General features: G+C 33.8%; 1 protein-coding gene across 2 annotated transcripts in view; it reads right to left on the bottom strand.

Annotated features, from left to right (window-relative positions):
• The window catches only part of LOC128228985 (protein amalgam-like), a 53,920-nt gene extending 28,769 nt beyond the window's left edge, over positions 1 to 25,151 (bottom strand). For both annotated transcript variants that reach the window (XM_052940585.1, XM_052940584.1), the window contains exon 1: positions 24,877 to 25,151. In XM_052940585.1, the coding sequence (XP_052796545.1) occupies positions 24,877 to 24,934 (58 nt within the window). In that variant the 5' untranslated portion in view covers positions 24,935 to 25,151. The remainder of the gene's footprint in view (positions 1 to 24,876) is intronic.
• Between the last annotated feature and the right edge of the window lie 439 nt (positions 25,152 to 25,590).

Raw genomic sequence — 25,590 nt, forward strand, 5'->3', positions numbered from 1 at the left:
ATATCGCGTTAGTAGATCTAACGCGAAATCCATTTTCCATGCATTTTCAGTTGTTTTACGATAGAATTTCTTCGATATAATTCAATATCCTTTGGTCAGTAGTTTTAGATTAACCGAAAACAATTCACAAAATCATTAATACTTTAATAGCGACTTTTGAAACAATTTTTTTCGAAAGTGTATTTTTCACCAAAATCAGATTGAGCTGTAATAACTGTAAGGAAAATAAAGGCAAAAGCTTCAAAATTAAGTCACTTGGTCAAGGTTTAATTCATCAAAAGTCGAAAGTTCAATAGAAAATGTCACATAACAAATATCAAAGCTCTGGGCAAAGTGGTTTTAGAGAAAAAGATATATATTTTTAAATTTCTCTATATAATAATTATATAGTTAAACTAAGCGTTTTTGTACCAAATACTGTCCGACAGAGCAGTATAAGTATTTCAAGTATGTTTTCATTTATTTTATGCTGCTTTTTACTTTAATTTTCATTTTACAGTGATTAGCGTTTATTTTCTGGGTTATATGGAAATCCACACAGTCATTTGAACGTAAATGAACTAAAAAAGCATTGCAATTTGAAATGCTAACGTCTGACAAGCTTTACCAGTCGGTATATAATTTATTTATGAATCTTTAAAATAAATGTCTGTTTTCATGGGCAAATCTTGCCCAATGTTTGGCTTGGGAGTTCGTGCATTTTGTTTTCAGAAGAAAAGTTAACAAAAATGAAACAGTAGAAGTATGCAGATGTATATTATGTAAATATTCAACACAGGCACGGGACGGTGCCAATTTTTACCCCAGGGGCATAATTTGAACAATCTTAGTATAGGACCCCAAAATTATGTCACATACCAAAATTATGTCACATACCAAATATCAAACCTCAAGGCCTTGCAGTTTCGGACAAGAATATTTTTAAAGATGACAACCAGAGTTCTTCATGAAATGGAATTCTTTGAACAACTTTGGTAGAGCTTGATGCAAGGACTATTCCTGCCAAGTTTCATTGAATTTGGCTTAGCGGGTTAGGAGGAGAAATCGTTTGAAGAAATTGTTGACGGACGCACGTACGGACGCACGCACGCACGGACGATGGACAACTTGCCATCACAATAGCTCACCTTGATCATTTTGTGCTCAGGTGAGCTGAAATGTATCTTGAGAGCTGATGATGGACAACATTTTTCATGAAGTTTCATGACTGTAGCTTAAATATTTTAGCAGTTTAGGAGTTACGCACCCGGAAGGAATGCCACGGACAATTGGATAGACGGACGGACAACTGCAAATGCACTCTGAGGGGGGGGGGGGGGGGCATAAAACATAAAAATCAATGCATGTTAAAACATCAATGCATATTAAGACAACTGAAAATTAAAATTATGTACAGTACTTACTGTCAAGAATTCTTTTGAAGTTTGAAGAAAGTTTGGATTTCAATTCTTTCTAGTCGAAAATCACAACTTTTCTTGCCGACCGCCAAGTCAAATATGGTTACTGACTTCTGAGTAAGACTCGTGTGCAAAATTCCCGCCTTTTTAAAGCGGCACGTTATCAAAGAAAAAATCGGAAACTTCAAAGCTTTGTCGGCTTCTCAGCAATATGACGTCGGAACGACAAATCAACTTTACAAAGTAAGGCCAAATAAAACATTATGTCTGGTTCCGGTGACATGCCCCCAAAAAGTAGGTAGGGTAGGTCGGCATTTCTTTTTATTTTATTTATTTATTTATTTTTACTGATGCTGAGTGAAAGGTGATATAATAACGTTATTTTAATGTATATTTTGTGTGATTAAAGTCTTCTGTGCGTGCAACACTAAGCTTTTTATGTACTGTAAACATGCATAGTGTGCAAGCTGGAGGAGTTTTATGCACATTTAACCCTATAGGTTTAATAATTGTTTCTTTCTGTACGTGTTATATTTTGAAAATATAATTCGCTATAAACGAGACCATTTTCGGTGCTTGCTATGACTAGTACAGTATTTATGCAATTATATGGCAAAATCATGGGTTGTAGAACATTTTAAATTGACTGAATATCAGCGTAAAAAGAAGTCGCAGGGAATGCTTTACGTTGAATGCTTTAGTGCTGTGCAAATTCGTACATTTATTTAAAAATATGAGGTTTTGATTCGAACCTTGCCACAAGATCAATGTATTTCTATTTTCAAAATTTACTTTCCCTTAATCAAGACAACATATTATAGATTCAAAACTTAAACTAAAATTATTAAGTTTTGTTTTATTTTTAGAATGTTTACATGAACGCTTTAAAAACGTTCTTTACAATTCTCTTGAATATTGAGTAAAAAATCGGACCAATTTTTTCGTATTCAAATAAAAAAAAGTTTAGGGTCGGGCGAAAAAAATAGGTAGGGTCGGGTCACCGGAACCAGACAATTTTTTTCTTTTCGCCTAATGTTTAGGAATACAGTCACACCTGTCTAAAGCAGCCAGTCAAACATCCTTATTTTTGGAGAGATATATTCATTTAAAAGAGCTCAAAATCTCTTAAATCGGATTTTGGTGAAAATACACTTTCGAAAAAAAAAGTTTTAAAAATTTGAAAATTGCTATTAATGATCTTGTGAATTGTTTGGGTCAATCTAAAACTACTGACCAAAGGATATTGAATTATATCGAAGAAATTCTATCGTAAAACAACTGCAAATGCATGAAATATGAATTTCGTTAGTTATTTTTTCGGCCCAATTTCTTGTTTATTTTTCGGATTTTCTCATGCAATATCTTCTTGTCAGAAGTTTTAGATTGACCCAAACAATGCACGAAATCATTAATATGGCTGACGCGACGTCATTCGACCAATCGAATGCGACGTCGACATTCCTGCAACGACGTTTGCTTAAAGCAATCATATCTGGACAAAACCTACCAATTATTATTAAAATGTATTAAAATATAAGCATTAATACCGAGGGGTATTAAACGATCAAATTTTCCAAGAAGCGCTGGCGCGCTTCATGGATTTGCTCGCCTACCTTTACCCTTACAAGTTCACACTCTATGAACATAACCAAAATGCGATAATCCTCAAACTTTTACAGAGTTACCTGGAGCAAGCACGTCTCTAGTCTTAGAGTACTAGTACTTAGTAACCAGTACTAAGCAGATACATTCGCCAGTAATTGACAACTGCCCTACTTGAAACAGCGGTAGGGGAAGAATGGCCGTAGAAATCATTTCGTGACCAATCTCCACGAAAGTATCTGGCCCGCCCGGGAATCGAACCCAGGCCGCCTGCGTGCCAATCTGACGCGCAACCGACTAAGCTAGCCGGCGAAACAGTTACACAACCAGCAAAATCCATGTAAAGTGTGGTTAGGTTAGCTGTTTCTGTTACTGCTAGTTACGACGACGACGACGACGACGACGACGACGACGATGATGATGATGATGATGATGATGATGATGATACTTTTGTCACTTCCAATATTAGGTTAATACAATGTATTTGAGTTTGAAAAAAAGTTTACACATTGGCAGACTATTTCATTTATTAAGAAATACATAATTTATGTACCATATACGTAGGCCATTTTCATTTTATGAGTTTTTTTGGTATGTACCAAATACGTTTTGGCGAGCATAGAAAAACTTATTCCAACCGAATATGGTACAATGTTTGTACCATATTCGGTCGAAAATTGTACCATATTCGGTCCGAATATGGTACATTTGTACCATATTCGACCGAATATGGTACATTTGTACCATATTCGTTTTTGTACCAAATACGGTCCGACATACGTATACGTATAAACAGGTATCAAAAACGAAAAAGGCATATCACAAGTCATGGGAAAGGTTTAGGACTGCACCATAAGCAACATGTACATGTTTTACTTCAACCAGTATTTCTTGTCAATACAATAAAACTTGCTTCTATACTAATTTCTATTGCTTAAATAAAGATCATCAGGAATTTCAACCAATATTGTTTAATTGTCACAAAATTTTCTACAAACGACACCGGAGTGTTGCTTTGCGCTCGAATTTCACCAAAACCAATGAAAACAGCGTCAGCTAGGAGCTAATGTTTCCTCGCAAAATTAAATTTGGCAAGGATACAAACAACCGTGCTTTATTGCAATTCGGAACTTAATTCCCGAATCAATGTGGAAGATGTTATCGACGGTTGTCACAAAATTATTCGATTAACTTCTGAACTAATAATGAGACTTTTATCACGGATTCTGGCACGATAATTCGCCCATGAAAAGAAAATTGCCGCCAAAGAACACGTCCATATGAAAAAGCGAGAATGCTCCGAGAATGTTCCCCCAAATCAATGTGCCATACCACTTGGCGGAAAAGTCCCGTTGCTAGTTTCCAATGACACCTGTACGAACATTCAGACTGAATGAATGTGTTCGAGTAATGCTAATTGTTTGCCCACAATAAATATCATTACGTCGTCGTATTTCACTTCTAAAAGAATAAATGGTAAAATCTTTACAAATGTTTGAATATGATATTTGTATTGTGAAAATAAATTTAAATAAATGGTATTACAAGGCCATTTACGTGAGTTCGCCTGTTTTCATGACATCGCGATTGCTTCTTCTATCAGACGTAATCAGTTCAGTTCTGCAAAACAATCAGTTATTTTAAACTCGAGAAAATAATTCATTCTGATTGTTTGTTCCATACTAATCCGTAGTGTAATGTAAAGATAAAATCAATACATCTGCAATGCAAAATGTAGAAAATCCCATTTTTAACGCTGTTGCTTGCTCATTGAATCAACTTGAAGTTTTGTTCAAATTCCTGGAAAAAAGCTTGGTGCATGTGACAAAATACATTTAAAATTAATTGTTGTCACATAAGCATGAAATTCCAAATCCTGTTAAATTGAAAGATTGGCACTAAAGTGCGAGGTTATGCCAGGGTACGGTACGATAAAATCATACTCAAATACTTGTCTGACAGCCCGACTAAGTAAAAGTTGTAATATTCTCTCATCAATGGAATCATCGTACACATCGTTTAAAGATTTCCACAGGTAATCTGTTGGCTAGTTGACACATTAAAACAATGTGATTGGTTAGTAGTAATTATTGGATTGACCAATCAATAAACATTTTGGATAACTTTGACCAAACCGAAAACATAACCGGTTTAAGTTTAACTTGACTTCGGAGTGAGAAGAAAAACATATTAACTTTTACTAAGTCACTGTCGCTGGCACGATGTTGCGCGAGAGTGTGAGCTAGTTTTGTGGTTTTAACTTTATTTATTTGACAACGATTGTGAAGAAATATATATCAACTTTTACCAAGTCACTCTAGCTGGCAAAACGTTGCGCGTGAAGGGTACCGGAGAACCCTGAGTAAACCCACCCGTCCGGCTTGGTGACCACCAACCGAACTCACATGTGCCCAGGCGTGGAATCGAACCCGGGTTGCCGGTTTTATAAATCCAAACACCATTGAGGAATAATGCTGTCACTGTGCTCGTGAATTTCGAAGAAACAGCTGAACACGAAATCATCATTGAAAATGACTTTGATGTAAAACAATTATTTTGAAACGCGAAAACAATACAAAAGACCATCGGCAGAAAGGTCAATTGATTTTATATACTAGTAAGCACGAAGTTTAATTCGAACGCCCAAATACTGAAATGAAATCTCGATATAACCTCTAGATTGATACGAATTACCAAGGTCACTTTGCAGTTTTAAAGAATATCGTCAAACACCACATATCTAAGATCGGTATCATCTGGCAACGGATAATAGGACACACTATGATTATTTTCTATTAACAAATTGTACATAGGCAATGAGCCAACTCTGAGCCCAGGGACACGATGTAAGGACATTTGGTAATAATCCTAATCCTATATTGAAACCTATATTCAAAATGACCCTCAGAGTTATTGAGAAAAGTGTGTTGGGGGTTGAGATCATTTACCCTCGCCATCGGGTCAGTCCCATTTGGAGAGCATACGAAGGGCCATGTATTTCACTTAAGTATGTAAACACAACCCACGCATGCTTCATCGAACGGATTTAATGGGCATTGCGGTTAATGAAGAGGTCGTTTAATGTTATTGGTGACGACAAACGACAGATGTCGACGGGCGGACGGACTTTGGAACCGGGCGAGAAAGATATGTAACATGATACCAGACCAGAGTATCGATTGAACCCTTTATAACAGAACATACTGCCGCCGCTTTTAAAATGGACTGATTCCCTACTTGTAACCACGATTGTCCGGCTTTGAGATAAAAACTTGTCAGATCCTCTCTTTTTGATAACAGAAGCTTTAGCCGCCTGTGATGTATGGTTTGACGCGGCCCAAGGGAGGCGGTGGCCAGAAATTAGCTTCCTGCTGGGTTCCAGATTCTCATACTGGCGGAAATATAGCAATAGAACGGTTATCATTTGGAGAGCTTTTCCATGTCAACGAAGCCCCAGGTGGCTGTGTTTGACCGACGTAGTCTATTCACTGTTTGAACATTATTTGGTTACAAATCTGAAAATGAATGAGTCTCGCCTATATGCCTACAAAGCTTACGATTGATATTTGTTACACATTTAATCATATATATTTTAATACTTTACAGCAGTAACCACTTTCATAATATTTTATAAATAATCCTGTTACTCAAAAATGTACAACACATTGTTTTTTTGTAGCATTTTTATTGTGGTACATGTATATACTTTGATTGTTGATACGATTGTGTCAAGTTGTTCCAAGGGTTTTTGAAATTCATTCAGGTAAATTTGACGAATTATATATGTATACCGAAACCATATCGTTAAGAAGCGTATTATACTAATTTCAATTTCACTAATAACTCAATTGTGACGAAAGCAGATAGCTAATATGATAATATCATTTTCGATTCCGTTTCTTGGGTAGAAACGGTCTAGTCAATAGGTGTGTCCAATTTTAGAGGTCATTACATAATAATCCAGGTGGGGGATGAAACCCCTTTGAAAAAAGAGTATGTTGTTTAAAGTAAATATTTAAAAAGAAAATCAATCGACGCTGCATGTAAGAATATGAGAACCGAAATGGACACGAATAAATATAGGGACGTGAATTTTGTTCTAATTCATACTAGCTTAATTGATAGATGAACTTGAAAAGCAGTAAAAGTAAATTCCGCGGCGTCATTATTCTGCCACTCGCGTAATAAAACCGCCAAGTTCTATGGTCGGTTGAGGGGCCTTCAATCACCAGCATCTACTCGATGACATTTACACATTTTACGTAAATATTGGCAAGAAATGCGAACGTTATAAATATAAGTTACTATTTTGCTATTTAAAACGAAGAATTTCAAAATATTAACCTTTTTATAATGATTGCACTTAATACAAGGTGTTGTACTTCTTGCTTTTTGTGATTTTTTATATTTATTACATCTGCAATATAAAGTATATCTCAATTGATTTACTGTGCAGCTGTTGCTTATTGTACTGTTATGTGGGTATGGCAAAAAAACAACATGTGGCAGATAAAGTGTAGCCACATATTTTAATTCTTATAGGTCTTAATGTCCGTAATTGCTCGTAGAATGCACCAAGTAACAGTGTCTTCGATTAATACTATCATTAATGTATGTTCAGACAACGCATTTTCCCGCAATAAAGTAATGGTGAAGAATAAGAAATTGAGCGGAAACGGGTGTCACTTAGAGTAGGCATCAGTTTCAATAATAGTCGCTTTCGTCATATCAAAAATGGTCCCCACGGAGTTTCTGTTAAACTGAACAGCGGAACGCCCCATTACGCTCCGGACAAATTGAGATTTATAGCATCTCTTGTTTTACACATTGTCATTTGGAAAGATGATGTTTGATATGTGATACATATTGGAGCAGATAATGCGAATATAAATTTTACTTGTAATTGGCATGTCCAACATTAAACATTCATCACTTTTAAGCAGTTCTCGTTATATCTCATAGCAGTTATGCAACATGGAATGCTTTCTTAAAACAGAAGCAGGTTGAATGGGATGCCTTTCATCAAAATCATACCAAAATGGAGAACTAAATACTTCAAAACTCATTATAACTACTCTTCTGGAATAAAGAATTATCATAATTGTATCAGGAAAATTTAACATGGCTCAGTTTGAATTAACTAAACACAGACAAACTTTTCAACATAGTTATCATCTTTGACTTTCTACAAACAATTCTGCGATGCCGTAATGAAAGAGCGTAAAAGTATTGTTTATTTATTTTGCAGCGACGGTAAAACAAAATATAACAACAGTATATTTAGTTTGGGAAACCTTAAGGAACCCCACTTGTCAAGCTTAGTAACGATCAACAAAACTCACAAGCGTCTAGACAACCTAGGACTCGTTTTCTGAAAAGGGATTGCGCTTACCACTGAAAAACACACGGAAGTATTGTTTTGGCAGTAACTTTCATTATACAATGTACATGTTTCATATAAAGGGTCCTAAACATGTTAGGTAGAAAACCTGAATGACGGCGTCAAGGGCGTTTAAGAGGAGTCTGGACAAACAGCAACCCAGTATTCCAACAGTGTGGCGTATTCTCATCAGGTTTTCTTGAAGGAAACAAATCATACCCGCTTCTGGTAACGCTATTTCTCCAGATAGTTTTATCCTGGCCACTCTCTCCTGTTCTTACATTGCCCATAAATATTACTTTCCTGACGCACTCTACGAGTCAAAAATCATTGTCTCGTCTCATCCCGAGAACTAATTGGAAATCAGATTATACGAAATGAACAAGGACCGACATGACTAGCATTAAAAGACATTTATCGAAGAGCCCAGAAGGAGTATCTGTATCTCCGCGGCTCCTTCATTTAGTAATACAATTTGACATGGCTGTGAAACAGTTTAAATATTTTAGTATTTGGCGTTCTATTTTAATGCCTTTATTTGATCGAAGTAAGGACTTGCGAAAGATAAACTGTGAAACAGCTACTTTCACAGCGATGCTTTAAATACGCGATACAAATAGGCCGTCACCATTTAGATAAGTGGTTTCTCTCGTTTTCGTTTCCTTGGTGTTAAAAGCCCGTATTTTAGATCACCCACGGAATGTTTGAATCAAAGCAAATTAGGTAACATTGTTACGTACACTGAAGCTAAACTGAAGTTCAACGTTCATTGCCATGTCTGAAATATAAATGCCTATTGACAAAATGTTACAAAAATAATCATGGCGCCATAAAACTACAACCGTTTCCCACGTTTATAAGATATTTTCTTGTCGAATCAGTTCATAAATATGCCATAAACATATAAATAAAAGTCATGGATGCATTTTCTAGATTGTTAAAGTGTACAACACCACATAAAGTGATATTCTTCTTTTAACATATTTAAAGCGGCACTCTCACAGATTGACCATTTTAACAACTTTTTTTTATTTTTTGTCTTGGAAGGAGCAAACTTTTGCGTCAATATTGTTTTTAAAACACAATTAGAAACTTTTCACTACATCGGTTGTGTTTTTAAAACACAAGTATAAACTTTTCATTACCTCGGCTGTGTTTTTAAAACACATTTATACACTTTTTATTACCTCGGCTGTGTTTTTAAAACACAATTACAAACTTTTCATTACCTCGGCTGTGTTTTTAAAACACAATTATACACTTTTTATTTCCTCGGCTGTGTCTTTAAAACACAATTACAAACTTTTCATTACCTCGTAAGTGTTTTTAAAACACCCTGATTAAATTTTTATTATCTCAGTTATTGTTTTTTAAAACACTTTATTGGACTTTTCATTACCTCGTCAGATTAGTGTTTTTAAAACACACTTTTAAACTTCTCTTCATCTCGGTAGTGTTTTAAAGCTGCACTCTCACAGATTTACCATTTTTACAACTTTTTTCTTTTGTCTTGGAAAGAGCAGATTTTTGCGTAGATATCTGCAAACCAATGATATAAGATTGCTGACGAAAAATCAGATCGTAGATTTTCATATATCTGTTCGAAAACTAATGTTTTATGGCTTAAACCGTTACTAACGGTTTAATAAAAATGCATAAAATATTAGTTTTTCAACCTTAATATAAAAATATACGATCTCATTTTTTGTCAGCAGTCTTATATAACTGGTTTACATGCATTTTCAAAAAATCGGCTCGTTCCAAGACAAAAAAATAAAGAAGTTGTCAAAACGTTCAATATGTGAGAGTGCAGCTTTAATATTAAAGAATAACATATACATGTTCTATTTTTTAGGAAAAACACTTTATTTACCAGTTTCATTCCATAACTTATTTGCAAATAAATTTATGTCATATTTAAAAAAAAAATAAATACATATATTGCTTCATTTCATGTGATATCGATTTGGCAATTAAATCAATATTTGAACAAAGGAGAAGTATTTATCTATTGGCCTTTAAACCAAGTTAATCGCGGATAAAAATGATTTGTTTTTACCAATTAGGAACCATTCGTGCTAACACCTGAATCATGGTAAAACATATTTATAGGTGCATTTACATATTTCATTTATGAACTTTTTATTTTGCTTTGCTTATACCAAAACATACTTAAAAGTAATACGTAACGTATAAAACGAATAGACAACTGAAATTACATTTCTATACAATAAAAGAGTCAAAACCATTGGTAATTAACTTACGAGTTTTAAGTTGTTATATAGGTGTAGATAACATCGACACACACATATAAATGGAATTTATCTTCTATGTCTGTTTTATTAGAGCATTAACAATGTTCGTTACATGGTATATTATAACGTGTATATAGCCCTTTTTGAATTCTTAAGGTATATACAGAAACTTTAAGTTTAACAAAGTGTAAACGTAAACTCCTTGGTTCTACGTCTAAATATTGTTCATAATCAAATGAAATTTTAAGAATTCTATCCATATCTCAAAGAAAACTAATACTAGTACTTACGAACCATTTTTGTTTGAAAGTGTCTATAACTCAACACTTAAATTCGAGATGAATGCATTAACATGGAGAGACTGGTTATACATAGATCGAATACTAAAAATATTATCATTATTGTGGATTTTAAGCCAGTTTTTAATTCTTACATATCCACTAATATATAACGGATATCTTGCTAGTTCTTCGTATACTGCAGCCTTACATGTGTATATCCTTACCTGTAAACAAGCGTTTACAATATAAACATGAATGCATTCTATTTCTTTTGACTTTGTGTGACCCCATACTTCACATGCAGAATTTAGTATCGAACCGGCAAAGCATCAAACAATTGACAAATTGTTTTAAGTTTAAGGTCATATTATTATTGTATTTGTATAGAGTAGTCATAGCCTTAAAGGGACTGTACACCAGATTGGCACCAAACAATATTTTCTGTAACGAATCTCAGAACAATTATTTAATAAAATGTTTTACTCTTTGATATCATAATTGTAAAAAAAAATACCAAAATGTAAAAAAAAAAAACGATTTGGAGTCCGGGTTCGAACCGGGGTCGCCAAAATTGCAGTTCAATGTTATATACACCGTGCTGCGAAGGCTTACTTTTAACGGATGGAATATTTCGGCTATTTACCTAACTTGGTAATATCACGTGATAACATCGACTAGCCAATCACGCATAAGGAATAAATCTACTAGGTACATATACCTACAAATGTTTTTAATGGAAAAATACAAAAATACTGTGAAAAATACATTAATTATAAACTATGTGGTACTTCAGTTAGTTAGTTTCAATGCATTGTACACATCGATACCAACTTTATATCAGTTTTCGACAATTTCCTTTTTTTTATTCGCTATTTCATTATACGGAGTACAGCCCCTTTAATGCCTTTTCCAATTAAATACGAGACAGGAAAACACAACAATATACAATTAAATAACATATGAATTAATCATTGCAGTCTCCATATCTTAACAATACCAAATATTGCGAGAAACCACCTTCCAGCTCTACATTGAACACGCACAGCAGAATTATAATACTCAGATAAACGAAATAATGTTTAGATTCATAAAAGGACGAACACTGGGTGGGTAAACACTTTATAACGATAGACAGTCAATATCATGTCAAGAAACTGCAGACACTGTGTTTGATTTTTCTTTTTTTCAGAAATGATTTAACTGTATTTCGTCTAGTTCATAACAACCCCATGGCGAATAAAATAGCATCAATGGTATGTCTCGTTACGCATCACGTTTGCATTGTACTTCGTACGTATAAAATATAATCAATTTGTCATAATTGTTCAGAAATAAAAATAATATTCTAATCAATGATTCAGTTCAATAAATAATTAGAAAATAAATGACGTCAAATTAAAGGCTTTGTCAAACCTTAGCGTTTTATGATAATATAGATTTGCTTGAAAGGCATTGTCAATGGACACTAATTCCATACTTTAAAATGATGGGCGAGACTAAAATGACTACAATACAAAGCATTCAGCTGAAATTACATTTATTTGAAATCTTCCTCAGAAATTGTTGCAAAAGGTCCATTTATACAGTACATATAATAGATTATTTCAGAGCAAGAAAAATGCCAATTTCATGAACGCTAATAATATTGTGCAACCGTTTGAAAATGTTTTCCCCGTTGGCGAAAACTTCCATTACTTAACGTCCAAGCTGAGTCGATACTTTCAAACAATTTCACAGTCCTCGGGCGACTAAAAGATGGTTATTATAAGCTTATAACATTTCCAACGATTTCCCAGTAATGTGAAAAATTTGCAGTGGCAGATAAGGAAACTGAAGTCAACCTAAAAGACCCGTTAAAAGGATGAAAGAGACTTAAAGAAATGGAAAAACACCATAATTTTGCCTTCGTTCGTCGTCAATTATGTAACTGTAAAACGGTATGACAGAAAAGAATGTTGTATAAGTAAAATGTTTCTTTAGATATATATCACTTAAATCCTGAAAGGTAATACAATTCAATTCAAGTTCGTTTGCAATACGTCTTGAATTATTTTATTATTGAGGTGAAATACGATGAGTTTGACGGTTTTGTAAGCGTCTTGCTTGTCTTAACTTTCAGTTTATTTGACTATTTCATTACAATACTTGAAAATGATTCATAATGAAGAATACCAATTAACAGTTTCGTTCTTAGGAGAGATTCGCAGCAGTATTAATGAGGAATCCTAGAAACCATGTGTTCCTATGAGAGATTTTCAACAGTAGCACAGGGATGTTGAAACTATCTCCAAGGTGTAATATCGCTCCTGAGGATTTCTGATGAAACGGCTCCCTGGTGGCGTCAAATCTGACCATGATATTTGCACGGTGTTCAAATAGTTTCTACAAAAGCGGTACACGCTGTTTGTCTCGTTTGGTGTCTGATAGGTCTCAGCATCGTTCCATCAAAGTTTAAACATGCTATTTGTTAAATTCTGTCTACAGGGCTTGTCCCTGAAAATTCCGTGGTATTATTTAATCTGGTTTTCATTTTCCTTAGAAAATCATGATGTTTGAAATTATAATTACTTTACGTCGAACCAGGGCAAGTGTTAATTTAATTGAATATTTTTTTGCAAAAACCCCCCAAAACAAACAACAACATAAGGACATTAATGTGTGGTCGTTCCGGAGATGTTGCGTAAATCAGTTACCACCTTTGCCCCCTCATTGACCAGCAAGCAGAAAATAAATATTCCCCCAAGCAGTTTACATTATTGCGTCTCTTATTGAAAAGAGTATGATATACGAGTCGTCAAATATGTTCACTGAATTCGAACTATCTGTGGTACGAAGGCATATTGAATCATAGCTTAACAGGCTGTAATATTACCATTGTGGTATATTGCCAGGACTATAAAGCAGGTAGATGAAGGGTCCGGGGCGCAGTCCTGTCATCCTAAATCACTGTTTGCGGAGAAATTTAATTTTTGTTAAATTACGAAGCGCCACACGTTCCTATTGTGGTATAAAGCTTAGATTAGAAAAGCACAATCAATGTAAATCCGATAAAGAAAAGATTTATTTTCACCGTCTGACCGACCAAATACATCTTCTTAAATGAAACAATTTACAGTAACAAATTGCTCAAAGTGAGTGAAACAATTGATATCAACTAGAAGAAGCCTTTTCAAGTTTTCATGAAACCAAATCTTGGGCAGAAGGAAGTTTATAGGAACTCCTGGTAATTTTGTTGCATTAATCAAACGTAAAATGATTGTCATAAAAATAATTAGTTCCTAGAACTTCACTTAAAAATCGTTTTTATGGAGTTAATCATTTTCTAATTACTAAAATTGTTAAACAAATACAAATCAGCTAGCTACAATATTCTCTAGTATTTTTGTGTGTTCTAATAAGGAATTAAACCTTATTTCGACCTTTTTTAAGATGTTTTAAGTGTATTGAGAATGCAAAAGTGCAAACAAATAAATAAAAGGGTTCATTTGAAAGAGTAATTTAACAGTGAACATCGAAGTCTTTAGCAACATTAAAACGTTTAAAACTCCTCTCAAATCCTACGAGAAAAAAGAGAACCTGTCACCAACAAGAAAACTGTCATTACCAAGCAAAGTAAAGTATACTAATAACTGGTCCATGATGTTTCTGGACAACACATGATATTTCACCGAGAAAGAGTGTTACCAATGCCAATTTTTATATTAAAACAGCATTGTTGTCTCATAACAATTTCTCTAGTTTTCACTCCTATAATTATGGCTTGTATGTTGATTTCATTTCTTCTTCTGAAAGACGATCGATGAGTGACCTAACCCCCAAACCGGTTCTAACCTCAAAGTTGTCACAGATCGTATCAAGACTTAACCAGTACAATTTATAGAAAGATGATTAATTGTTTGACTACTTTCCTTGAATAAACCGTCTGTTTTTCAGGTCTTGTGTTAAATTTGTCAGTGTTTTTAAGATATTTAACTTGATATCTTTTGCCTTGCTTCTTGTTTTTAAACTTAAAATTAAAGGCTTTTTTCCACTGTTTAGTTATGATTTAAAGGCTTTTCCTACTGTTTCATTTAGATTTAAAGGCTTTCCCTATCGTTTTATTAGAATTTGATTGATGTTTCTTTTGGGCCGAACCTTTCGCGAGTGCGTTTGTATAAAATAATAATACATTTTAATTTCAAGGCTTTTCCAAAGATTTAAATTTGAGGATTTTCTTATTGTTTAATTTGAACTTAAAGGTGTTTTCTTTCCTATCGTCTCATTTTGGTGCGTTCCGTTTACATTTTCATTTCGAAGTTTTCGTGAGGGCGTTTTGTATTAAACATTCGTTTATGTATTCTGATATAAGAGATACCGTTTATAGTCTCTTGTTTCGTATTTTGAACAATTTATTTTTCTCATGCTCTTTTCAATAATTTCCCTCCTCCCAAATCATTCCCCTGCGTCAAATTTAGCTCGTAAACAAATGTTGCAGGCATGTGAAGGATAAATTTCTAAATAAAGGTCTTGAGTAAACGAAAATACCATAGTACTTAAACAACTTCCTCTATATCTTGACGGTTAGTTATAGCTTTCTTTTGTTCATTCCATGCAATAATTAACACAACCATGATACGCAATATTATGGAATAAAGGAACTATTCAAGAAGGGCTTATATTAACTGTTTTACCCGAACGTTTATCTAGTGGTTCTTAAAAACATTTATTTGGAGATCCAGAATGTCCATTTTCATGTAACATTACTTTGAGGTTGAGCACTCCTAAACTGGTTTAACCCAATGCTATTTGTGTTATGTGTGTTTGTTCTTGTGTGACAGTGTGTGCCGATTGTTGAGTGTCTGTTTTTTAAGGAGCCGAGCCTAACCCTATAGACTTTTTTTATGATATGCTTCGCATTGACAATTCATGGCGTACATCTCCGCAATATATCCCGACAGCAAAGTTTGAAGTGCGTTAGCTTCCGAGTTTTATGAATTTAATAGTCTCCGGTGTTACAAGTGCTGCATTTGCTCAATCAACTGTTAGATTTTTTTTCAGAAAACGAAACTACCACATACAAGCACGGTTTGTTAATACTTTGTTGCGATTTTTCATGACAGCACGTGTTATAGATCTGACCAAAAAAGACGCAAATATAATATCCAAGCAATTGTTCTAAAAAAAATCTAGTGAGTCATGATTTTTTCTCCTTAATTTTTATGTTTTCCATAATGATCGCTGCCCTATCTTAATAGTTTTAACTTTTTGTTTTTCAACGGTGCTCGTTCTTGATTATATTGGGCCAGTCGCGATGCTCATGAGTTTTATCAACTTATACAGCCCGAACAAAACGTCAATTTTCTATTCTATGGTATTTTGTACAAATTATTTACTTGTTGTCCTTCACAAATTTCTCTCAAATCGTGCCCCAGAGTGAGACATCGCTCATAAAGTTCAATGCTCTAGACATATTAAATATAAATTACAATCTAGGAGTACAGTCTGAAATCGGAATGGCATAACACTTTCAACGTTTTCTATGAATTCTTGCCGGATAACCCTCAGTCGGTTATACATTTGTTCAAATCAAGCAAAATTAAGCACACCTATGGGACGAAATATTTTCAATATAACTAGAAATTAAATGATTTAAATTGTGACTGCTGGAATGTATTCTGCCTCTTTTAAGGAATTACAAAAATGTTTTGTGATATTTTTTATCTAAAATCAGAAGGCCAATCATCACAAAAACATGCAATGTGTTCTTTCTTCCAATTGGATGTAATTTACGTTATTTGCGTAACGTTTTCACAACGTGATTTTCCTTGAGTACATGCATTATAGTGCATATCGTATATAAAACATAAATTCCGCAAAATAAAGGAATTTTCGCAGATAAAACATAGTTTGTTAAATACCAAAATTATACGTTGATTAGTTGTGCAAGCCGTTCGCTCCCAATTTAAACCGATGGTCAATGGATTTAATACATTATTTACTTATGGTTTTATTTTGATTCTTTAGATATTTCCAAACTTCAAAAATGATTTTCTCTGAGTCGTATACCAAATTCAAACGTTAATGCATATGTAAACATATTCCCAACTCCCTGAAGATCTAATATTGTATTTTTATTGAGATGGTCTCTCCTCAGTAGTGCCAAACAATTTATGACGGCTGTCATCGAGGCGAGAGAGAGAGGGCAGATGTTAGAGATGCCATGTAAGATGTATGTGTTTTCATCCAAAACTGGCTCCCCTGATTGTAACAGTGTATTCCGAGAATTCTAAAAAAACGGTAGATACATTGCTCATCCGAAATTTTAAATCGCCCTTATTAAATTATTACAGACCCAATCACGAACCGAACTTCAAATAAGTGAATTAAATATTCAGTTTTCCTTGGAACATAAATCCTTGTTCTAAAAAAAGTTACCGGTTTGAAAGAGGAAGCTTTATAGGTTTTGTGTTTTAACTATTGTTAAATGAATGTGTTTTTGCCGTTGTGATTTAACGAATGTCATTTAAACGATCATAGGAGACATATTTCAGCCTGAGTTGTATATAGCATATAAACAAATTTCATATACAGAACAAAACAGAAGTTAATTTCGCCTTATGCATCAAAACATCTCGTCAAACAAATATATACAAGTAAACAAAATATTCACGCACGTGATCAACGTGACTAGATAGCATATATCAATAACAATACAAGTATAGCTAAGACATATGGAGAATGTTCGTGTATGGCAATATTCTGAAGGATAATAGATATAAACAAGGCTGTGTAGTAAGATATATTATGGAAAAGCGTGTAGTCAATGGTTACAACAAGAGGCACATCAGTGCCTGTGCTCCACTGGCCAAAAGGTTCAAGCAAAGACCACCTAACGAACATTTTCGTCAAGTTTCATAGAAATACAATCATCAATTTTTGAGGAGAAGTTATTTAAAAAAAAAAATTACTTTAATAGCTCTGGCTGCCATGTTGTGCAGTGGACCGAAATGATTTGGGCAATTTGAGTAAAGGAGCACCAAACAAACATTTCTGTCAAGTTTTATCGAAAAAAGGTCATCGGTTTCGACGACAAATCGTATAAAGTATTTTTTATTTTTTAGCTCTGGCAGCCATGGTGTGCAGTGGACTGGAACCATTTAACAAATTTTGGTTAATGACCACCCAATGAACATTTCTGTCAAGTTTCATCAAAATCTGATCATCGGTTAATATTTAATCTGAATAGATTATGAAGCAAATATCTAACCTGAACAAGAACTGACGAGATAGAATCGACTTGGTGTTTCACTTACACTTTTCGGCCATTTAAGTTACTAAAAATAGCTGTTTCATAAACTTTCAGAATGTCACTTAAACGAAAATTAATGTTCAGTCTATATATACTTTCCTATGTATAAATGTAAGGTTTTTAAATTGATCTTTTTGTGAGAACTTTATGCTTATATGTTTACTCATAAATTATTATTGTTTAAAAATTATTTAAAGATGCTATACGTGAAAAATTAAGACATTATTTTTTTTTTCTATTAAAGGGAGGTAATTCAGTAGTAAAATGTAATCAAAGCTATTAAAGCATGGCATTTCTTTTCTAACCATGTTGATATTATTACAGTCTATTCAAGCAAGATGCCTTTTGTTTTTACATAGTACCCTAGGTTCTGAAAGACAAGGAGCACTATTCCCAACAGAAGGATGTCACTCCCTATCACTGCATGAGCATCATAATAAAGAAATGTTTACTCAAACTGCAAGCTGCTCAATTGAAATAGGTATTTACCTCAAGCATACAGTTTTATAATGTGGCAAAATAGTTGGACTACTAGATTGTCATTCGGACTAGTAAAATATGCCATTATGCTAGTCCAACTGGCTAGTAGGTTAAAATGTTTTTCGTGAAGACTGCGGACGAGAAGTCCTTAAAGGTTTTTCTATTTTTAACTCTCGCAGCCATGTTGTGCAGCGGACCGGAACCATTTGGGCAATTTTGGTTAAAGGGCATCCCGATGAACATTTATGTAAAGTTTCATCAAAATCTGATAATCGGTTTCTGAGAAGATGTAGTTTAACGTTTTTTTCTATTCTTAGCTCTGGTGCCCATGTTGTGCAGCAGACCAGAACTGTTTGGGCTATTTTGGTTAAGGACTACCCAAGTAACATTTCTGTCAAGTTTCATTGCAATACGATCATCGGTTTCTGAGGAGAAGTCGTTTAAAGGTTTTTCTATTTTTACCTCTGGGGGCCATCTTGTGCAGTGGACCGAAACCATTGAAGCAAATTTGATAAAGGACCATCCAAGGAACATTTCTGTTAAGTTTCATCAAAATCTGATCATCGGTTTCTGAGAAGATGTTCTTTAAAGGTTTTTCTATTTTTTTGCCCTGGCAGCCATGTTGTGCAGCGGACCGGAACCATTTGAGCAATTTTGGTTAAGGACCACCCAAGGAACAATTCTGTCAAGTTTCATCAAAATCTGCCGAACCGTTTCAGAGGAGATGTCGTTTAAAGATTTTGCTATTTTTAGCTGTGGCGGCCATATTGTGCAATGGACCAGAACCATTTGAGCAATTTTAATAAAGGACCACCCAAGGAACATTACTGTCAAGTTTCATCAAAATCTGCCGAACCGTTTCAGAGGAGATGTCGTTTAAAGATTTTGCTATTTTTAGCTCTGGCGGCCATATTGTGCAATGGACCGGAACCATTTGAGCAATTTTGGTAAAGGACCACCAAAGGAACATTCCTGTGAAGTTTTGTCAAAATCCGCTTATCAGTTTCAGAGGAGATGTCGTTTAAAGTAAAAGTTTACGCACGCACGCACGCACGCACGCACTCACGACGGACAATCTGTGACGACATAAGCTCCATGGCCTTCGGCCAGTGGAGCTAAAAATGAGTATACGATCAAAACTTAAACAATATCATTAATTAACAAATTTTCTTTAATTATATGCCTGTACCAAGAATTGACATAAATTTACAATAGTTGTTTTGTTATTATTACTAACAGTTGAGTAAATTGAAACATTCTGGGTTTTACATAACAGTACTTTTTATTAAAATTTGATCGGAGGTCATCGAAACAACTACCTCTTATAACAAAATGAAATCCATCGTCAAATTCCTGTATATGGCATAATACACATAATATTTCTTTTCTTGGCAGCCTATTTTGTCCGTACCTACCAGTTTCAATACGTAACCTGTGCGCTGATACACGTAATTGAGTTAAGTATTTTCTATTGCTTTTGTTTTATAAAATATTAAGATATTCAGCCATACAAAACGTACTATTCAGCGCAATTTTTTAATATAAAGTTTCTCACTGTTGGCAAGATCAGCACGCAACTTTTGTAGAAAATTTCCATAAAACTTTGTATAAAAACCGGAGCAAATATTTTGACATTAAAATTCCCCGTATTCACCAAGACGTCTGAATCTCCACAAGTTAACAATTTACGTTATATGCATCGCTTAATTTAACCCACTGATTAACGGTACAAGAAATGTTAAACTTTTATTAGACTGTTGTACATTGAACCAATATTTAATAATTAGCACGTATATATTAACATATATGGGATAGCGCCCTATAATTATCCGTAAATAGCCGCTGAACATGTTCTTTGCTTAACTCATAAAAGTGATTTGCAAAATTTGAGGTGGATCCTTTCTAAGTATTTTGATTTCGAAAACCCCCAAACTGAACTCGCATAATTGAAGATCGAACCTACAAATGAGTCAAACATTTGAAGCGCAATTTTCGGAGATACGTCATATTTGTTGGTATTTTTGTTAATCCATTTCAAGCTTTTAGAGACTTAATTACCGAATACATTTTAAATATAATACATATGAAGATGGGGGAGGGGTTTCAACATTCTGTGTTTTGTTTGAAGGGATAGAACATACTGAAAGAACATACTGAAAGAACATTATATTTATTTTTTACTACAGTTTTCATTAGTGGCCAGATAGAGAGTAAGAAGTGTTGAGAAGGCACATTAAAATATGTTATTTATGCTTGTTTCTCTTAATAAAAAAGAAACTGTTTTCGTAGAGGTCTACTATTGTGGTCGAGGATGAGACTTGCGCAAACTGCATACCAATGAAGCTGCTTATGAGGCAAAATATCCTTTTAGAAATTGTTTAAAAGAATATAATGTAACGCAAACAAGACTTGCAGAATAATAAGTAGCAATAAAAACCATGTGAGAGGAAAATTGAGTAACTTAAAACCTTATTTTAGAGCCTTATGTGAATGATGAAGCATTACGAAAATTAGCTACACTATACTCTTAGCTATTCTTGTGAAGAATAGGGTTTGAGTGAGACTTAAGATACTGGGCAACAATAATAAATAGGCCGTTTCAAATACGTATATATATTTTATAACTTATCCAGAGTTGTCCAGAGTTGACGTTTTCTCATCAATCAATCAATCAATCAATCAATCAATCAATCAATCAATCAATCAATCAATCAATCAATCAATCAATCTTTATTTCCTCCTATATATAAGATATGCAAATATATTTACAACTTATAAAGTGCTCTAACATTGAGTATTATAGAACAAGTTAACACAATAAGCAAAGTAAACGTATCTAACACAATTATATATAATACATATATATAGTTACACACATGTACATTAGATACTTTTGCTTTCAGATTTTGTAATCTATTTCCTTATCTTACAACGGGACCACATTATTATTTGAACAAGCGATTTACTTAGTGTTTATAAACATAACTGAGATGAGTATAATTAAAGGTATGTATAAGAATACGATACATGCATTTCAGTAGAAGAAATTGGACAAAAATACAATATAAATTTACCGTTTTATGGTTTTATTGGTGGTTATTAATATGATAATAATAATAATAATAATAATAATAATAATAATAATAATAATAATAAAATATTAACCAAACTTTCTGAGGATAAAGCTTTTATTGATTGAATATTGTTTTGCAAATACAACAAGTATATCTAAAAATGTGAATTTTAGAAAGTAAAGTTAATACCCAAATGACACTTTGCATGTGTAAAAAAATATGATTATATTATTTTGAAATATATACAGAACAAAAACAATTTGGCCCATAATGTTGATTTATCACATTAAGTATATAACATATGATTTTTTATGACATATAATGAGTTAAGAAGTTAAATTGCAAAATATGTCATAAATAAATAGCTTCTACAACTGTTGAATTTAATAAATGATACGATAAAACTATACGAATACAGATTCAAATGTGTGACATTGAGCTTGAACCTGCAGGCGTGGATGCTGTACGGAAAACCTATCAATATTTATGACTTCCCATGCAATTTCCATCCGGTTTTTTTTATTTAAATTACAAAGAAGACACATGTCCATTATTTAGTATATACATTTGTTTGTCAAATTGACCTTTGATCAGCAGATCCAAGCGGATTAAGTAGAAAAAAAACATATGGCAGAGACACTGAAAACCTAACTTCAGACGTGGATGTTGTAAGCAACATGTTGTCTGCATGCGGATAATAGTTTTGTCAAGCATTATTAAATTAGGATCATCTTTGAAATTGAAGAACGGACACGGACTTTGTAGCTAAGTATATGCCATAGCTTATGCTATGTGTAACCTTGATATTGCACACAAAGACGTTCAGGGTGTTGTAGACAACATAGATTCCTGATTTACAAAGTATTTGTTTTTGTTATGTATACCAACTAGCGGATTCCTCAGACCATATTTTTTTCCAATTTTAGAGGCGGACCCAGGAATTGACGTTAGAGAGGGCGTAACCCAGAGGCACAACCTTTGGACACTCACACCTCCCTCTGAGAACCGAAAATTAAATGGTTTAAAATGTTGGCAAAGGGGTCTGAGAGTACTTCCCCAAGAAATTTCTAACAATTTCCAGTCCGAAAAGATGAATTTTGAGCATATTTTATCACTTTTTCGTTCGATATTGTCTCAAAAAGGAGACTTTGACGATTTTAGGGGGCTACCGAATTGATATTGTTAATATAAAGCATTTTACCAGTAAAACGTTTTTTTTTTCACTTCATCCAATCGTAAAATATGGTATAATGTCACAGCTTTTTTACGAAAATATTTATGCGAAAAGCTACAGAAACAAGCTCAGTAGGAAAAAGTTTCAAATGACGTCACTTCAAATTACAGCTTGTTTTGACGATCACATAAAGTTTCAAAAACTTATACAATAAATTGTGGCTAACTTAATATCATGGATATCAATTGGTTTATAATCATACTACAATGAAATACAAAACAGCAAGTTAAGATTTTTATCATATACTTGGAATAACAATAAAAGCACAATTCATGAAACATAATTTCAAAGAGCCACGTGAAGCCGACCCTCGGTTGCTAACTGCAGCAAACAATTTGTCAGCACTTAAACTTGATATAAAATATTTATATCGGCTGTGAACTATTTGCACAACATTCGAAGAAAATAAAACACAATTTGTCTGTTTTATTGAGACAGTCAAGGAAATAACATTAAATAACTTGCAAATTGTCACTCGTAGAGATATATATTGCGACTACATGAGTTATGACCAGGCATATTTTCGGTTTTGTTCTATATTACCCAGCTTTATCTGGTATGCAATGATAGTTACGTTTTGCGTATCTTCTCATACGTCAAAAAAAGGTAATCGTTGACGTTTGCGTTCAATGGTTGTCATATTACCTTTGATGCAATTAAAGGGCACGAGAAAAGTAAACGTTGAAGTTTTAGTACAGTGGTTGCCATTGTACCTTTGATGCCGGTTATCTTTAAAGCCAATAAAGGACAAGAAACAGTAAACGTTGAAGTTACGTTCGATGGTTGCCCTGGTCTGTTAGATGTCGGTAAGGGGCGTGAAAATGTTAACGTAGAAGTTAAGTACAGTGGTTGCCCTGTTACCTGAGATGTCGGTAATGGCCGTGATAAGGATGCACATTGAAGTACAGTGGATGCTGTAATACCTTAGATGACGAAAAAGGGCATGGAAATGGTAAAAGTTGCTTACAGTGGTTACCCTTATCTTTAAAGACAGTAAATGGCATGAAAAAATATACACATTGAAGCTACGTACGATAGTTGCTATTGACCTTTGATGCCGGTTAATAAGGGCATGAAAAAAGGGCATGAAAAAGGCCACACGTTAAGGTTACGTACACTGCTTGTCCTGTTATATTTTATGCAGGCCAGGACATGAATGTAAAAAAAATTGTATGTTTAGTATTTTTTCAACAAGTTGTGTGCACTATGGAGGAGGATGTAACTCCATGTTATAGTGCCAACAGCTTTATAGCATCATAAATACATTTCATGTAAAAATACACCTAATAAATAAATTGAATTTATTTTACACCTAAATTATTTATTAGAGTAGCAGAAAGTAGGAGCAATTTAGTATAGCCAGTAAATAGTAAAAGATGCTTAATTATATGCATGCACGATTTATATGATTTTATCTCAAGGAATGCCAAGATTCTGAATCACAGAATCGCATGGAACTATATAATACAAAATGTACATAATAAGACAGAGTATATTTCATTATAAATATTATCAAACAAATGCGTGTATTGCAAATTACGAAACAACGTTTTTTTGGAGCAAGGGTAGGCAAAACGACCCAATATAACTAGTACTGTAGTAGGAAAAAACATCGGAAAATCAGCGTTTAGAATTTTTTTCCTTAGAGAAAGTTGATGTCAATTATTTAAAACATGATTTTGGATTTCGAAAACACACATTTTAAAGTTGCAGTCTTATTAATTACCATTTGTTTTCATACACGCATATTATGTGACATAAATATCAAGAACATAAATGCTGCTCATTTATATTATCTTAAAAGTTAATGTTATGCCATTTTGCTAGTTTTCTTAAAAGGTAAAGCTATTTTATAAAAAAAACGGTGGCATGTAGTTAAACTTACCATTTAACGTGTTAGAATACGTAGCAAATCTCAGAAGGATTAAAACTAAAGTCTTCATAATTCCTATAGTTTCTCGGCACAAATGTTCAAAACGTGTAATCCCTTTCTCGGAGGAGCTCTGTAACGTAATCCCTTATTAGTTCATCATCAGATTTGTTCTATCTCTACCGACGTAGTTCGCGGAATCTCTTTGCTAACACATTCACCATTAATATATTGATATTTGGACAGTGCCATTTTGTTATTAAAACAACATTAAACTTGCGCCTGCTCTGAGCGAGGTCCCGTAGCGATGTTCAATAGAAACTACAATAAGAGACTTTTCCGAAAATCAAATTTATCAATTACGAAGAGTCCATCTTTTTTATCTTTGATTGTTCACTTGCTTGCTGAGGGTTTTTGTTGCAGATTAATTGCATTGTTGAGCACTGGAATTGATTAGATAAAGAGCCACCATAAATAACTCTAGAAAAAGATGAAAACTCCCAACCGATTACGATAGGAGAAGACCACTTTGGAATGGTATAGCAATTAATGAATTTATATGTATACCAACGAACGTGTGTGAGTGCTTTCTGAGGTGTTTCTGTCAAATGATATTGCATACAACCAATTTCAACAATTTAAATGGACTCGCTCATGTTTTGGCACCATTTTCTCCCTCGTATGCATCTGAAAATACTTATATTGTAACTTACACTTTGATACAGAAAT

Source organism: Mya arenaria, chromosome 3, assembly GCF_026914265.1.
Source record: "Mya arenaria isolate MELC-2E11 chromosome 3, ASM2691426v1".
NCBI classification, from domain to species: domain Eukaryota; kingdom Metazoa; phylum Mollusca; class Bivalvia; order Myida; family Myidae; genus Mya; species Mya arenaria.